The sequence below is a fragment of the Aotus nancymaae genome, unplaced genomic scaffold, assembly GCF_030222135.1.
Source record: "Aotus nancymaae isolate 86718 unplaced genomic scaffold, 86718_ANA_hifiasm-v0.15.2.pri h1tg000067l, whole genome shotgun sequence".
NCBI classification, from domain to species: domain Eukaryota; kingdom Metazoa; phylum Chordata; class Mammalia; order Primates; family Aotidae; genus Aotus; species Aotus nancymaae.
This window is the reverse complement of record NW_026988482.1, coordinates 31,824,535-31,842,169: the sequence shown is the minus strand read 5'-3', so window position 1 is coordinate 31,842,169 and position 17,635 is coordinate 31,824,535. Positions and strand designations below refer to the sequence as shown.

Here is a 17,635-nt window from a genome sequence, read left to right as displayed (position 1 = left end):
ACAGAAACTGTATATGTCCCACAAAGCCGAAAGTATTTCCTATCTGGCCATCTGTAGAAAGTTTGTCAACCTCTGTGGCTATGTAGTTAAATTACTGAAGTTTGAATTGTTCCTTTCAAATACTGTTTTTAAGATTTGGTAGGGCTGGTCTAGAAGAGCCTTTATTCAATGCATAGTTTAGCTCTACCACAGTGCCGCCCATCTGGGGCCTTTACTGAATGCTCCAAGTGATCACTAAGGACTCTCTTTGGCTGTTGGGAACCTGAATGAGTCCCAGCCTTCATGAACAGTGGTAGCTCCCCAGATCTCCTGCTTACAGCCCCTCAGACCTTCTTTGCTTGGCCTCCTGCACACACACCATAGTGTTCAGCAAAGATTCAGAGGTATTGTGATGCAGATTTCCGAACTCTTCCTGGATAGTTCTGTGCTAATTAGAGCTCTGCAACTTCCAGCAGCCTTGGCCTCTTTGTCATCTTTTTCTTGTTTTTCTGCCTCAGCATCACTGCATTGCCTTGCCTTAATTACGCTCCCTGTTCCACAGTCTAGCATATCTCCAAGAAGAAAGCTGAGAGAATAGCGTTCACTTTTTCTTTTTCTCGGTGATTACAGTCCTACACCACCTATTGCCCCAGTGCAAAAATGGTTGTTTCATTAATTTTGAATGTTTTTAAGATGTTTGTGGTGGTAGGACAAATCCAATCCCTATAACCACATCATAGCTAAAAGCAGAAGATAGCAGAACATTTTGTACATGTCACAATTTTATTAGTTCAAACATGCACAGAAATCTTTCTAAAGATAAGTAGGCTGATATCAATTTTCACAAATTTAAGGAAGGTGATTATAGTATTACAAAAGAATAATTTTGTAATAGAAAACAAAAAACTATGTTCATACATCTAAACTTTGAGTAATGTTAAAAAGTTATTCATGACAAATGTTAAAGGAGGAAGACTTTGTTCAAGACTATCACGATAGGAAAGAGAGGTCAGGCTTAATTCCAGATACAGCAGAGACAGTTGGGGATTCATAGTCAAGGAGAAGGGTGTGGGGGAATTACTAAGACGAGACATCAAGGGTAGGAGGAATTCTTGCTATCCTGACCTAACAGAATTCTTGCTGAAAGCAGGCCAGGGTGATGAGATATCACCTGGGTGATGGCAGGGTATGAGGAATTTGGTCAGTTATGGAGAGTGGTCAGATGAAGAGGGTGGAGGACTCTCACTAAACTGACTAGTGGGATTCTTGCTACAACTGGGCTCTTGGAAGACAATGCCTCGTAGAAGAAAGGGCTCAGAGGAGCCTGTCTAACTAAGGTTTGTTTGAGGAAAGAATATTAGTAAGTCACTTCACTTACACCATGAAAAATATGAAGGTGTTGATTGCAATAGTCCCTTCCTTTCTTTCTTCGTTAAAAAAAAGTTAGTTTTAGTAAAGTCTCACAAGAAACATTATCTTATGCTCTATTTCTGAGTAGATTTAAAGAGAGACCTACATAAATGTTTTACTCCTTACCCTGCCTCCCAAAGATTTTGTACATTGTTAAAACTCACCTCATTCTTCATGATAGTTGTGTGTGTATATGTGTCTTTGTATGTTTACTCTCCTCTCACTACAGAGTCCCTTTAAGTCCCTGGAAGCCCCAAACAATGCTCTATTCGTGATTTTGTCACCAGTAGCCTCCCTTGTTCATGGTAAACTGAGGACTTAATAGCTTTGCATCTGGGAACACTTGCCTATTTGCACTTTACAGAATGGCTCCCTGATGGGCAATAGAGATATTGTTTCAATACCATGTGTAGGGTTTTTGCTTTGTCTGCCATGCTTGAAAGCCTGTGCTTATATACCATAGCATTTACCCCATTAGAATGCACAATATTTGTCGCTTATTGTTTAGGGTCTCCTACTAGGCTGTGAGCTTCTTGAGGTCAGGACTCATGTCTTATTTTGCTCTATATTGTCAGGATTGAGAGCAATGTCTGGCAGATAGTAGAAGCTCAACAAATGTCTATGAATTAAGTTGAATTCAATTCAACTAAATGGAATTCAAGCGTATGTTATTCAGGCCTTCTACTTGTTTCCCTCTGTTCTCCAGAGAAATAAAACAATAAGGGAGGGGAATTAATTGATTGATTTTCTGAAAGAAATTGGCTGGTGTGATTGTGGAGGCTGGCGAATCTGATGGCAGGCTGGAAACTCAAGGAGGAATTGATGGTGCAGCTCAAGTCCAAAGGCAATTTGGTGGCAAAAGGTCCCCTTTTTCAGGGGAAAACAGGCTTTTTTCTTTCTTAAGGCTTCCAACTGATTGTATGAGGCTGAACTCATTATGGAGGACAATCTGCTTTATTCCAAATCTACTGATTTAAATATTAATCTCACCCAAAAATACCTTCACAGCAACACGTAGACTACTATTTGACCAAATATCAGGATGTCATGGCTTCACAGGCCATCTTTGGCTCATTTATATAACAATTCAATAGGTTAAAAATGGTATCTAAGTATAGTTATAATTTGTACTTTTCTTGTTGAGTATTAGAGTATAAATGAAGCTGCTGTAACAAAGGAATGCAAAGTGTAGTGGCTTAAATCAAATAGACTTTAATTTCTCTCTCTCCTAACAGCTCAGAGGCAAATGATTGAGAGATGACAGGAAGGCTCAGCTCCTAAGATCACCCAGAAACTCAGGTTCTTTCATGCTTACAGTGTGGTCCCCATCAGCAAAATGGAAGCTGGCTTGTGAACACTGTGTCTGTTGAAAAAGAAAGTGTTGAAGGCAAATAGCTTCCTTAAAATATAATCTGGAAGTTCCATACATAATTTCTACTTGTATCTCTCTGGCCAAAACTTAGTCACATGGCCACATTACCTGCAAGAAATGCCAGGAAAACTTGAGGTTCTGATACCAAACAGAGACAAAGAAGTGGGACAGTTTGCAATCTCTGCTATAATGAACGACACTGAGCATCCCTCACATGTTTAGGATCAATTTGTACTTCATTTTCTCTAAGCGGTTCATCTCCTTTGCCCATTTTTCTTCTGGATAATTAGTCTTGTCCTATAAATGTGTATACTTTTTATTTATTAGAGAAATTAGTGCTCTGTCTATAATGCTACATGCTTTTCTTGACCGTTAGACTCAAATTGTATTCTTTGTTGTTTTTTAATAACAAAGCTGTTATGTGAAATAAAAGTTGCTCTAAAGATCATATCTTTTCTCTTCAACAGATAACCCCAGCTATAACAAACTATATAACTGACAAACTAGGGAAAAAGTTTGTAGAGCCTCCACCATTTGATTTGACAAAGAGTTACTTGGATTCAAATTGCACCAGTCCCTTAATTTTTATTCTATCACCAGGAGCAGATCCTATGGCCAGTAAGTGCATATACTGTAAACTTTTAAGAAATTACAAATAAAACATCTTGCTTAATACTCATTTCTTACATGATTATAAATCAGGTAGTAAATCTGATATTTACAGAGAAACGTTACTAGAATTTTTCATGATATCTATGCATAAGGCACATTTTTATAATTCTAGAGTAAGCAGTGTGACAATTTTTTGTGCCTCTCATAGGCCTGCTGAAATTTGCAAATGATAAATCTATGTCAGGAAATAAGTTTCAAGCTATTTCACTGGGACAGGGACAAGGACCAATTGCGACAAAAATGATTAAAGCAGCAATAGAAGAAGGAACTTGGGTGTGCCTACAGAATTGTCACCTTGCAGTCTCCTGGATGCCCATGTTGGAAAAAATATGTGAAGATTTTACCTCTGAAACCTGTAACTCATCCTTTAGACTTTGGCTGACGAGCTATCCATCTCCGAAAGTATGTGTATTTCCTATAGAATTCCATACATTTACTTAACTATCTGTATATCTTGTTTGTTTTGAGATGGAGTCTCACTCTGTCTCCTAGGCTGGAGTGCAGTGGCACAATCTCGGCTCACTGCAACCTTCGCCTCCTGGGTTCAAGTGATTCTCCTGCCTCAGCCTCCCTAGTAGCTGGGGTTACAGGTATATGCCACCATGCTTGGCTGATTTTTGTATTTTTAGTAGAGATGGGGTTTCACCATGTCAGCCAGGCTGGTCTCGAACACCTGACCTCAGGTGATCCACCTGCCTCAGCCTCCCAAAGTGCTGGGATTTCAGGCATGAGCCACCACACCCAGCCAGCTATCTGTATATCTTAATCAAGCTTTAGATGCATAACCTTAAGAGGTTTTTAAAATATGCCTATTTTTTAATCCACTGGTGTATGCACTTTTAGAGCCTCCACTTGCTGTCTTTTATAATACTTTCCATTTATTTTGTCTTAGTTCCCAGTAACAATTCTACAGAATGGAGTAAAAATGACTAATGAACCTCCCACGGGTCTTCGGCTGAATCTCCTTCAATCATATCTCAGTGATCCAGTTTCTGATCCTGACTTTTTCAAGGGATGCCGTGGAAAGGAACTGGTAATATTCATCTTTTAGAACTTTTTTTTTTGGTAGCATTTTTAAAAATTTATTTATTGTGCTTTAGATTCTGGGATACATGTGCAGATCATGCAAGATTGTTGTATAGGTACGTTAATGGCAAGGTGGTTTGTTGCCACCATCCCCCCATCACCTATACCTGACATTTCTTCCCACGTTATCCTCCCTGCCACTCCCTTCCACTAACCCTCCCATAGCCCCCACCAACGGACCCCAGTGTGAGATGCTCCCCTCTTTGTGTCCAAGTGTTCTCATTGTTCAACACCCGCCTATGAGTGAGAACATGCTGTGTTTGATTTTCTGTTCTTGTGTCAGTTTGCTGAGAATGATGGTTTCCAGGTTCATCCATGTCCCTATAAAGGGCACAAACTCATTTTTTTATGGCTGCATGGTATTCCATGGTGTATATGTGCCACATTTTCTTTGTCCAGTCTATCGTTGATGGGCATTTGGGTTGGTTCCAGGTCTTTGCTATTGTAAACAGTGTCACATGAACATGTGTGTGCATGTGTCTTTATAATAGAACGATTTATAATCCTTTGGGTATATACCAAGTAATGGGATTGCTGGTTCAAGTGGAATTTCTATTTCTAGATCCTTGAGGAATTGCCACACTGTCTTCCACAATGGTTGAACTAATTTACACTCCCCCCAACAGTGTAAAAGTGATGCCACTTCTCCACATCCTCTCCAACATCTGTTGTCTCCAGATTTTTTAATGATCACCATTCTAACTGCTGTGAGATGGTATCTCAATGTGGTTTTGATTTGCATTTCTCTGATGACCAGTGATGATGAGCATTTTTTCATGTTTGTTGGCTTCATATATGTTTTCTTTTGAAAAGTGTCTGTTCATATCCTTCTCCCACTTTTGGATGGGTTTGTTTGTTTCTTGTAAATCTGTTTCAGTTCTTTGTGGATTCTGGATATTAGCCCTTTGTCAGATGGATAGATTGCAAAAATTTTTTCCCATTCTGTTGGTTGCTGGTTTGCTCTAATAATTGCTTCTTTTGCTATACAGAAGCTCTGAAGTTTAATTAGATCCCATTTGTCTATTTTAGCTTTTGTTGCCATTGCTTTTGGTGTTTTAGTCATGAAGTCCTTGCCTATGCCTATGTCCTGAATGGTTTTGCCTAGGTTTTCTTCTAGAGTTTTTATGGTGTTAGGTTTTATGTTTAAGTCCTTAATCTATCTGGAGTTAATTTTAGTGTAAGGTGTCAGGAAGGTGTCCAGTTTCTGCTTTCTGCACATTGCTAGCCAATTTTCCCAAGACTATTTACTAAACGGGATCCTTTCCCCATTGCTTGTTTTTGTCAGGTTTGTCAAAGATCAGATGGTTGTAGATGTGTGGTGTTACTCCAGAGGCCTCTGTTCTGTTCCATTGGTCTATGTCTCTGTTTTGATATCAGTACCATGCTGTTTTGATTACTGTTGCCTTGTAGTATAGCTTGAAGTCCGGCATCATGATTCTACCAGCTTTGTTCTTTTTGCTTAGGATTGTCTTGGCTATGTGGGCTCCTTTTTGGTTCCACATGAACTTTAAAGTGGTTTTTTCCAGTTCTGTGAAAAAGGTCATTGGTAGTTTTATGGGGATAGCATTAAATCTATAAATTACTTTGGGTAATATGGCCATTTTCACAATATTGATTCTTCCTAACCATGAGCATGGAATGTTTTTCCATCTGTTTGTGTCTTCTCTTATTCCCTTGAGCAGTGGTTTGTAGTTCTCCTTAAAGAGATCTTTTACCTCTTTTGTTAGTTGTATTCCTAGGTATTTTATTCTTCTTGTAGCAATGGTGAATGGGAGCTCGCTCTTCATTTGGCTCTCTGTCTGTTACTGGTGTATAGGAATGCTTGTGATTTCTGCACATTGATTTTTGTATCCTGAGACTTCACTGAAGATGCTTATCAGCTTAAGGAGAGTTTGGGCTGAGATGATGGGGTCTTCTAAATATATAATCATGTCGTCTGCAAATAGAGACAATTTGATTTCCTCCCTTCCTAACTGAATACCTTCTTGCCTGATTGCTCTGGCTAAAACTTCCGATACTACATTGAATAAGAGTAGAGAGAGAGGGCATCCTTGTCTAGTGCCAGATTTCAAAGGGAATGCTTCCAGTTGTTGCCCATTCAGGATGATATTGGCAGTGGGTTTGTCGTAAATAGCTTTTATTTTGTGATAGGTTCCATTGATTAATTTATTGAGAGGTTTTAGCATAAAGCGCTGCTGAATTTTGTTGAAGGCCTTCTCTGCATCTATTGAGATAATCACGTGGTTTTTGTCTTTGGTTCGATTTATGTGGTGGATTACATTTATGGACTTGCATATGTTGAACCAGCCTTGCATCCCTGGGATGAAGCCTACTTGATTGTGATGGATAAGCTTTTTGATGTGCTGTTGCAATCGGTTTGCCTGTATTTTATTGAAGATTTTTGCATTGATGTTCACCATGGAGATTGGCCTGAAGTTTTCTTTTTTTTTGTTGAGTCTTTGCCAGGTTTTCGTATAAGGATAATGTTGGTCTCATGAAATGAGTTGGGGAGGATTCCCTCTTTTTGTATAGTTTGGAATAGTTTCAGATTGACTGATACCAGCTCCTTTTTGTACATCTGGTAGAATTTGGCTGTGAACCCATCTGGACCTGGACTTTTTTTGGTTGGTAGGCTGTTAATTGCTGCCTCAACTTCAGCCCTTCTTGTTGGTCTATTCAGGGTTTCAACTTCTTCCTGGCTTAGTTTTGGTAGGGTGCAAGTGTCCATGAATTTATCTATTTCTTCCAGGTTTACTGGTTTATGTGCATAGAGTAGTTTGTAGTAATCGCTGATGGTACTTTGTATTTCTGTGGGATCGATGGTGATATCCCCTTTTTCATTTTTTATTGCATCTATTTGATTCTTCTCTCTTTTCTTTTTTATTAATCTGGCTAGTGGTCTGTCTATTTTGTTGATCTTTTCAAAAAACCAGCTCCTGTATTTATTAATTTTTTGAAGGATTTATTGTGTCTCTATCTCCTTCAGTTCTGCTTTGATCTTAGTTATTTCTTGTCTTCTGCTAGGTTTTGAGTTTTTTTGATCTTGCTCCTCTAGCTCTTTCCATTTTGATGATAGAGTGTCAATTTTAGATTCTTCCTCGTTTCTCATGTGGGCATTTTTTGCTATACATTTCCCTCTAGACAGTGCTTTAAATGTGTCCCAGAGATTCTGGTCCGTTGTGTCTTTGTTCTTGTTGGTTTCGAAGAACATCTTTATTTCTGCCTTCATTTCATTGTTTATCCAGTCAACATTCAGGAGCCAGTTATTCAGTTTCCATGAAGTTGTGCAGTCTTGAGTTAGTTTCTTAATCCTGAGATCTAATTTGATTGCAGTGTAGTCTGAGAGACTGTTTGTTATGATTTCCATTTTTTTGCATTTGCTGAGGAGTGATTTACTTCCAATTATGTGGTCAATTTTAGAGTAAGTGCGATGTGGTGCTGAGAAGAATGTATATTCTGTGGCTGTGGGGTGAAGAGTTCTGTAGATGTCTATTAGGTCCACTTGTTCCAGTTTTGCATTCAAGTCCTGTATATCCTTGTTGATTTTCTATCTTGTTGATCTGTCTAATGTTGATAGTAGAGTGTTAAAGTCTCCCACTATTATTGTGTGGGAGTCTAAGTCTCTTTGTAGGTCATTTAGAACTTGCTTTATGTATGTGGGCACTCCTGTATGGGGTGCATATATATTTAGGATAGTTAGCTCTTCTTGTTGTATTGATCCTTTCACCGTTATGTAGTGTCCTTCTTTGTCTCTTCTGATCTTTGTTGGTTTAAGGTCGATTTTATCCGAGACTAAAATTGCAACCCCTGCTTTTTTTTTTGCTCTCCATTTGCTTGGTAGATCTTCTTCCGTCCCTTTATTTTGAGTCTGTGTGTGTCTTTGCATGTGAGATGGGTCTCCTGAATACAGCACACCGATGGGTTTTAACTTTTTAATCCAGTTTGCCAGTCTGTGTCTTTTAATTGTGGCATTTAGGCCATTTACATTTAACGTTAATATTATGTGTGAATTTGATCCTGCCATTTTGTTGCTGGTTGTTTGTTTTGCCCATTGGTCAATGCAGTTTCCTCATTGCGTTGTTGGTCTTTACCATTTGGTTCATTTTTGTAGTGGCTGGTACTGGCTTTTCCTTTCTGTGTTTAGTGCTTCCTTCAGGAGCTCTTGTAGGGCAGGTTTGGTGGTGACGAAATCTCTCAGGAATTGCTTGTCTGTAAAGGATTTTATTTCTCCTTCACTTATGAAGCTTAGTTTGGCTGGATATGAGATTCTGGGTTGAAAGTTCTTTTCTTTAAGGATGTTCAATATTGGTCCCCACTCTCTTCTGGCTTGTAGGGCTTCTGCCAAGAGATCCTCTGTGAGTCTGATGGGCTTTCCTTTGAGGGTGATGTGAACTTTCTCTCTGGCTGCCCTTAGCATTTTTTCCTTCATTTCAACCCTGGTGAATCTGATGATTATGTGCCGTGGGGTTGCTCTTCTTGAGGAGTATCTCTGTGGTGTTCCTTGTATTTCCTGTATTTGAATGTTGGCCTGTTTTGCTAGGTTGGGGAAGTTCTCCTGGATAATATTTTGAAGAGTGTTTTCCAGCTTGGATTCATTTTCCCTGTCCTCTTCAGGTACACCAATCAAGCGTAGATTAGGTCTTTTCACATAATCCCATATTTCTTGGAGGCTTTGTTCATTTCTTTTTCACTCTTTTTTCTCTAATCTTGCCTTCTCTTTTTATTTTTGAGTTGATCTTCTATCTCTGATATCCTTTCTTCTGCTTGATTGATTTGGCTATTGAAATTTGTATATGCTTCACGAAGTTCTTGTGCTGTTTTCCAGCTCCATCAAGTCATTTATGTTCTTCTCTGGGCTGGTTATTCTAGTTAGTATTTCATCTAATCTTTCTTCAAAGTTCTTAGTTTCTTTGCATTGGGTTAAAACATGTTCTTTTAGCTCAGAGAAGTTTGTTGTTACCCATCTTCTGAAGCCTGCTTCTGTCAGCTTGTCAAAATCGTTTTCTGACCTGTTTTGTTGCTATGCTGTTGTGTCGTTGTGATCTCTCTGGGGAGGAGAGGCGTTCTGGACTTTGATGTTTTCATCCTTTTTGCACTGGTTTCTTCCCATCTTCTCTGAGTGGACATCCTTTCTGTTAAAGTTGGGGTTATTTCTCCTGTATGAGGCTTTTCTCTTTTTTAAATGCAGGTGTCAGTGTGCCACTTGAGACAGTCTGTCCATTGTCTGCCTGTGGAGGCCCTGCTGGGCTGCCTCGGTCTCAGCCCAGGCTGCTTTTTATTCTTTGCCTAGTTCCTGTCCTGCTGTGGTTAGCCCTGCCTTCCCAATGGCGGGCTTTTTCGCTTTGCTGAGCCCACTGTTCCTGGCTGAAGGATGTGTTAATTGCGAAACTCTCCTGGGAGAGGGACTCTGGTTGCTGGATCTTGTTGGAGGGGCCTGTCTGGTCATATCCCCCTCCCTGCTTTCAACTCTCCCTTCTGTGAGACTGGCAGTTCCTTTTTGCAAGCTTTCTCGGTATAAGTCCAAATATCCACCCTGGTCTGCACTAACAAGGCACCAGGCTGGCCAGGGCTGCTGGCCTGGGCTGTTGCCTGGGTCTGTGACTCCGGGTGGTTCTCAGCAAGGCAGCATTTCCCTGGTCTGTGTGCTGCCGAAGTCTCAGAGTGAATTGCTCTATCTGATTCAGAGAACCAAGGAGGCAATGCCCCCTACCATCCTTAGTGCCTGCTACACTTTCCAGGTGGGGCAGTGCCCCACCTTGCCTCGGCTGGATGCCTTTGGGCTGCTTTTGCTGCCTTTTTTGGGGGTTAATCCCGCTGTTCAACCAGTCCCTTTAAAACAAAACCGGTATCTCACTCGGAGACATGGATATCACTCTGGTTCTGTCTCGCTCGGTGGTAGCTGCACTCCGGAGAAGCTTCCTTTCGGCCATCTTCCCTTGAATCTTTTTAGAACTTTTAAAATGTGCTTTATACTGATCAAATATAGAAATGTAAAGTTTTATTTAATAATACTTTTGTAAAATTTTTATTTAATGTTTTTAAAAGTTTAAGCATTTCCTAACAAGATAGAAACTATACTTATCTTGTTCACCATTTTATTCAAAATAGTTTGTGTTCTACTTCCCACACAGTAGACATCAAAATAAATATTTGTTGAATGAATGAATGTATCTTAGTTTGCTAGCCAAAGCCCAATAATGTTTTCAATTAGGACCTGAGAGTAGAAATCTATTTTCACATTGTTGATTCTTTTTCAAAGAGTAGGTGTGCCAGGCCCTCTCCTAGGTGGTAGATATAAAACAATGAGAACAAAATAGACCCACAAAGAAATCTGCCTTTATGGAACTTAACTTCTAGTAATAATGTTAAGCATATTAATAGTGCTTTTTCCTGAATCCACCTACAACAGTTTTGTATATGGCATTGGGTACTTTACGGGTCCCAATACAGAGCACTCATTTCCCTGCCTGAATTCTTACCAATTGAGAAACAGGAAAAAGTGTGAATATATGGTAACTAAATTATAATCTTAATTATTAATATAGGCTAGATTAAAAGATGTAGCATACATCTGTGAACAACTGGGTTTCATATTACTGAACCCCAAAATTAAGCAAATTTTTCCACCCAGAGGAGTAAAGGAAAACCCTGGTCCCTATAAGAAGCTCACTTCTAAGAAAGAAGAAGGAGAAGCTGGGCTGAGCATAAATAGTTAATTTTCCCCAAATTTACTAGTCAGGTAAGTCACTTCCCTCTCCTGCTGCAAGTGAGTACAAGAATGGAGAAAAGTCCAGCATGTTACATTAATTGGGCACATGAAACATTACTGAGGGAAAATCACCCCCTGCCATCACCCCAGTATTCACTATTTATCATATTTGCCTATTTGAGCTAGAAAAAGAATGATATTGAAGGTAAAATAACTAAACTCTTTGAAAGTCAGGTAGTTTCCCTCTGCTTAATGATACTTTCTGTGTGCCCTAGTTCTGCGCAGTAATTTTGTTTGTAAATCTTAGAACAAGAGAAAATATTTTGTGGTTTTATTTAGAAAGAGAGTTTAGTGGAATGGAGAAGATAGTATGGTGTCTGATCCCCATCCAGAGTTTGAGCTCCTGCAATTAGAAGAGAGAGGGCAAGAAAGAGAGAAGGGAAACTTTGAAAGATTCTAAGCTCGAGCAGAGGTAATTTGGAACTCAGATTATTCAAATAAAAATGGTGCTAAGTTAGAGAAGCATTCTCACTCCTTGTGTATTACAACATTGAGCAAGCAACACTGGCACCCTAAGTATTGGATTTGTGGGATACATGAAGTGAGTATCTTGCCATGTATCATCATTTTTATGATGAACAGTGGTAATAGGTAAAGCTTCACCAAGCAGCTTCTCCGGCAGTTCAAACAAATGAAAGCTGGAGTAAGAGAAGTAAACGAGTGTAAATGCCCTATGACATGGGTTCTCAATATGCATCTGATTCTCTGCTTGTTCAAACTCATCTTGCTAGGTCCCATCTCCAGAGTTTCTAATTCAATGGGTCTGGGGTGGGGCTTGAGAATTTATAGTTCTAGGCTGGGCGCGATGGCTCACGCCTGTAATCCCAGCACTTTGGGAGGCCAAAGCGATTGGATCACCTGAGGTCAGGGGTTTGAGATCAGCCTGGGAAACCTGGTGAAACCCGTCTCTACTAAAAATACAAAACAAAAATTAGCTGGGCGTGGTGGCGGACACCTGTAATCCCAGCTACTAGGGAGGCTGAGGCAAGAGAATCACTTGAACCTGAGAGGCAGAGGTTGCAGTGAGCCAAGATTGCACCACTGTGCTCCAGTCTGGGTGACAGTGTGAGGCTCTGTCTCAAAAAAAAAAAAAAAAGAATTTATAGTTCTAACAAATTCCCAGATGATGGCTAGTCCTGTAATCACACATCAAAAACCATTGCCTTCCAGTATCTGCAGGAGACTTGTTTGTAGACATATGAAATTCCACTGAGGTTTCCAGAAATAGCTGGAATGCCTTTTGATAAGGCTAATTTCTGACAGTTAGGCCAGAAATAATTGGAACTATCATCAATTGGCCCTTAAAAGTAAAAAAGATATTTTTAGTCATAGGTTTTTGATATCTTGGGTGTTGGAGTTACCTAGCAATAATAAAATATCCAGTGTCAGTTTATAGATCTGTCTACTATACTCACTTTATTCTCCTTAAGGGCAGGGATACATTTCTTTATCTCCGCTTTTTTATTCAGTAAATATTTACTGAGTACCTACTAGGTGCAAGGCATTCTTGTAGGAACTGGTAATATGGCAATGAACATATAAATATATAAAAACGTAAAAAGGCCCATCTCTATGGAGCTGACATTCTAGTCAAAGGAAACCTATGGAAGGCAAGCTCAACCACAATCCCCACAAACATGGGGACTTGTTAAAGCTACAGATGTCAGTACCCTACTTCTGGAATTCTGATTCACTAAATTTGAAGTAAGGGTCAAGAACAAGCATAAATATAGCATATCATACATACACCATGGCCAAGTGGGATTTATCCCCTAGGATGCAAAAATGATTCAACTTATAAAAATCAATTAATGTGATACATATTAACAGAATGAAGGATAAAAATTATATGATTATCTCACTAGATGCAGAAAAAGCATCCAACAAAATTCAATACTTGTTTATAATAAAAACTCTCAGCCAGGCACAGTGGCTCATGCCTGTAATCCCAGCACTTTGGGAGGCTGAGGTAGGAGGATCACTTGAGGTCAGGAGTTTGAGACCAGCCTAGCCAACATAGTGAAACCCCATCTCTACTAAAAATAATAATTTTTTTTTTTAAATGCCAGGCGTGGTGACATGTGGTTGTAATCCCAGTTACTTGGGAGGCTGAGGCAGGAGAATTGCTTGAGCCCATGAGGCAGAGGTTGCAGTGAGCTGAGATGGTGCTGCTGCACTTCAGCCTGGGCAACAGAACAAGACTCTGTCTCAGAAACAAACAAACAAAACTCTCAACAAATGAGGAATAGAAGAAAATTACCTCAGCATAATAAAAACCATTATGAAAATACTACAACTTATACTCAACCATGGAAAAACTGAAAGTTTTTCCTGTGAGATCAGAAACAAGGCATGGATACCCACTCTTTCTACTTCTGTTCAACACAGACTGGAAGTCCTAGTCAGAACAATAAGGCAAGAAAAAGAAACAGGAGGCATCCAAATCAGAGCAGAAGGAGGAAAATTGTCCTTATGTACAGATGATGTGATCTTGTATATAGAAAACCACAAAACTCCATACAAGAAAAACCTGTTAGAGCTAATCAATGAATTCAGTAAAGTTGCAGGATATAAAATCAACATATAAAAATCAGTTCCATTTCTTTTTTTTTTTTGAGACGGAGTTTCACTCTTGTTACCCAGGCTAGAGTGCAATGGCACGATCTTGGCTCACTGCAACCTCCGCCTCCTGGGTTCAGGCAATTCTCCTGCCTCAGCCTCCTGAGTAGCTGGGATTACAGGCACACGCCACCATGCCCAGCTAATTTTTTTTTTTGTATTAGTAGAGACGGGGTTTCATCATGTTGACCAGGATGGTCTCGATCTCTTGACCTCGTGATCCACCCACCTCGGCCTCCCAAAGTGCTAGGATTACAGGCTTGAGCCACCGCACCCAGCCTCAGTTCCATTTCTATACACCAAAAACAAACTATCTGAAATGGAAATTAGGAAAACAATCCCATATATAATAGTATCAAAAACAATAAAATAGGAATAAATTCAACAGAGGAGGTGAAAGATGTATACACTGAAAACTACAAAACATTGATGCAATAAATTAAAGAAGGCACAAACATGAAAAAAATCCCATGTTCATGGATTGGAAGACTTAATATTATTAAAATGTGCAAACTAACCAAAGCAATCTACAGATTTAATTTAGCAATCCCTATCAAAATCCCAATGACTTTTTTTTCAGAAATAGAAAAAAAACTCTGAAATTCATATAGAACCACTAAAGATCTTAAGTGGGTAAATCTGTGTTGAGAAAAAACAAAACTAGAGTCCTCATACTTCCTGATTTCAAAATATATTACAAAGCTACATTGATTAAAACAATATGGTACAGGTTAAGTATTCCTTATCTGGAATGCTTGGGATTTTTTTTTTTTAATATTTGCATTGTACTTACCAGTTAAGCATTCCAAATACAAAAATACAAAATCTGAAATGCTCTAATGAGCATTTCCTTTAAGCGTCATCTTGGTACTCAAAAAGTTTTGGATTTTGGAGCATTTGGGATTTTGAGTTTTTTAATCTAGGATGCTCAACCTGTATTAACATAAAGTCAGGCATATAAACCAGTGAAAAAGAATGGAGAGCCCAGAAATCAATCTACACATATAAGGTCAACTGATCTTTGACAAAGGTGCCAAGAATATACAATGGGAATAGTACAGTCTCTTCAACAAATGGTATTGAGAAAACTGCATATCCACATGCAAAAGAATGAAATTTAACTCTTATCTTACCCCATACACAAAAATAAACTCAAAATGGATCAAAGACTTAAATGTAAGATTTGAAACTGTAAAACTTATGGAAGAAAACTTGGAAATCCTCATGACATTAATCTTGACAATAATTTCATAGATATGACACCAAAAGCATAGGCCACAAAAACAAAGTGGGATCAAATCAAACTAAAAAGCTTCTGCACAGCAAAGGAAATGATCAACAAAGTGAAAAGGCAACCTAAGGAATGGGAGAAATTATTTGCAAACCATATATTAGATAAGGGGTTAATTTACAAAATATATATGGAACCACCTACAACTCTATACAACAACAACAACAAAAAAGAACCAGATTAAAAATGGGCTAAAGATTTGAATAGACATTTCTCCAGAGAAGACATACAAATGGCCAACAGAGATATGAAAAAATGCTTAATGTCACTAGTCAGCAGGGAAATGCAAACCAAAACCACAGTGAGATATCATTTCACACCTTCTGGGATGGCTATTATCAAAAAACAAAAAACATGAGTTAGCAAGGACAAAATTGGAGCCCTTTTACACTGTTGGTGTTAATGCAAAGTGGTGCAGCCATTAAGGAAAACAGTATGGAGACTCTCAAAAAAATTAAAAATAGAACATATGACCCAGCAGTCTCACTTCTGAGTATTTATCTAAAAAAATTGAAATCAGAATCTCTAAGAGATACTAGCAGGCCAATGTTCACTGCAGCACTATTCACAATAGCCAATATGTGGAAACATCCTAACTGCCCATTGGTAGAATATTATTCAGCCTTAGAAAAGAAAATACTGCCATATGTGACAATATGGATAAAACTTGAATATATAATCCTAAGTGAACTAAACCAGTCACAGAAAAAGAAATGCTGTATGATTCCAGTTCTATAAGGTATCTAAAATAGTCAAACTCATAGAATCAGAAGATGGAATTGTGGTTACTCAGGGTTGTGGTGGGTGGTGAGTGGTGGGGAATAGGGAGTTATTCATTAATGGGAATAGGGTCTCAATTATGCAAGATGAATAAATTCTAAAGATTAGCTGTACAATATTCTCCTTATAGTTAACAATACTGTATTATATACTTAACAATTTAAGAGGGTAGATTTCATGTTAAATATTTTACCACAGTAAAATTAAAATTATTAAAACATAAATGATGTAAACAAAACTTGCACATTCAACTAGGTTAGCAACCACCAGGCTCAACGGCCATGATAGCGTTATGATATAAGGGAGGACAAAGAAAGGAAGGGAGAAAAGGGACAAACATTTACTGGTCACCAGCAGATTTTAGGTAGTTTAAATATACAAGCCTTGTAATAGTCCTGTAATATAGGTATCATTTTCATACACCTATTTGTTAAATAAGGAAACCGAGGCTCAAATGATTGAAATAACTTATTGAGGTCATTGAATTAGTTCATTCTTACACTGCTATAAAGAAATACCTAAGACTGGATAATTTACAAAGGAAAGAGGTTTCATTGACTCACAATTCCATATGGCTGGGGAAGCCTCGGGAAACTTACAATCATGGCAGAAGGTAAGGGGAAGCAAGCATCTTCTTCACAAGTCAGCAGGAGAGAGAAGAGCGAAGGAAGAACTTCCAAACACTTATAAAACCATCAGCTCTTGTGAGAACTCACTGTCACAGGAACAGTATGGGGGAAACTGCCCCCCATGAGCCAGTCAGCTTCCTCCCTCAACACGGGAGGATTATAGATCCCTCCCTTGATATGTGGGGATTACAAATTGAGATGAGATTTAGGTGGGGACACAGAGCCAAATGATATCAGTCATAACAGCTCAGCCCAGTGTTGGAGGTAGGATCTGGTACCCAGGACTGCTGACTCATTCCATTCGTGTGTTAATCACACAAATGGAAAGTCATTTGCTTGGCTGAGTTGAAAAATGCTTCACAGAGGAAGTGATATTTGAAGTAGGCACAAGAAGTATGTTTAATATGTACAACTATTAGGACAAGGTTGTTGAAAGAGCAATGAGCTCATTTTGGCTAAACTGGTAGGAAATAAGAATGGGAAGGAACATTGGGTGAAAACTGGAAGTCTTTACATGCCTTGCTAAGGAGTTTGAGTGAATCAACACAAAACCACATCATGTCATAGAAAACGAACTAAAATGCATACCCTCCCTGACAGTGGGTCAGTGGTATCATCATTAGGCAGAGAAGGCAGCATCCTACTGCCCCCTTGGCTTAGTCAAAAACAAACAAGAAAAAAAAAAGGGTTATTTTTGAAGAAAATATTTTTTAATGTTTAAAAGCTTTTTTAAGAATATCTAGCTTTTTAAAATAACTAGGTAATGGGACTGTGGCAAACTACTCTAATGTCCTTTACCACAGCTCTTCAGTCCATATCTAATTTCAGCCACAACTGTAAAAGATAGTTCTTTGTGAGTTCAGACTCTTTATAGGCTACAGCACTTTATCTCAAGTATGCTGGCCTCAAGTATTCTGTTTTCTGTCCTCAAGAGTCCTCTGATGCCACAGGAGCCTTCTTGGCCTGTAGGCGCACAAGCATAGACCAAAAATGTGGAGAAATTATCAACTCCAGGGACAACCTTCAGC

The 17,635-nt window shown here is 38.9% G+C and overlaps 1 protein-coding gene across 1 annotated transcript in view; it reads left to right on the top strand.

The window, feature by feature from the left end:
• The window catches only part of DNAH12 (dynein axonemal heavy chain 12), a 243,749-nt gene that overhangs the window by 207,611 nt on the left and 18,503 nt on the right, over window positions 1-17,635 (top strand). Inside the window, exons 63-65 of the mRNA XM_064367223.1 lie at window positions 3,229-3,379; window positions 3,582-3,835; window positions 4,326-4,466. Coding sequence (XP_064223293.1) covers window positions 3,229-3,379; window positions 3,582-3,835; window positions 4,326-4,466 — 546 coding nt within the window. The remainder of the gene's footprint in view (window positions 1-3,228; window positions 3,380-3,581; window positions 3,836-4,325; window positions 4,467-17,635) is intronic.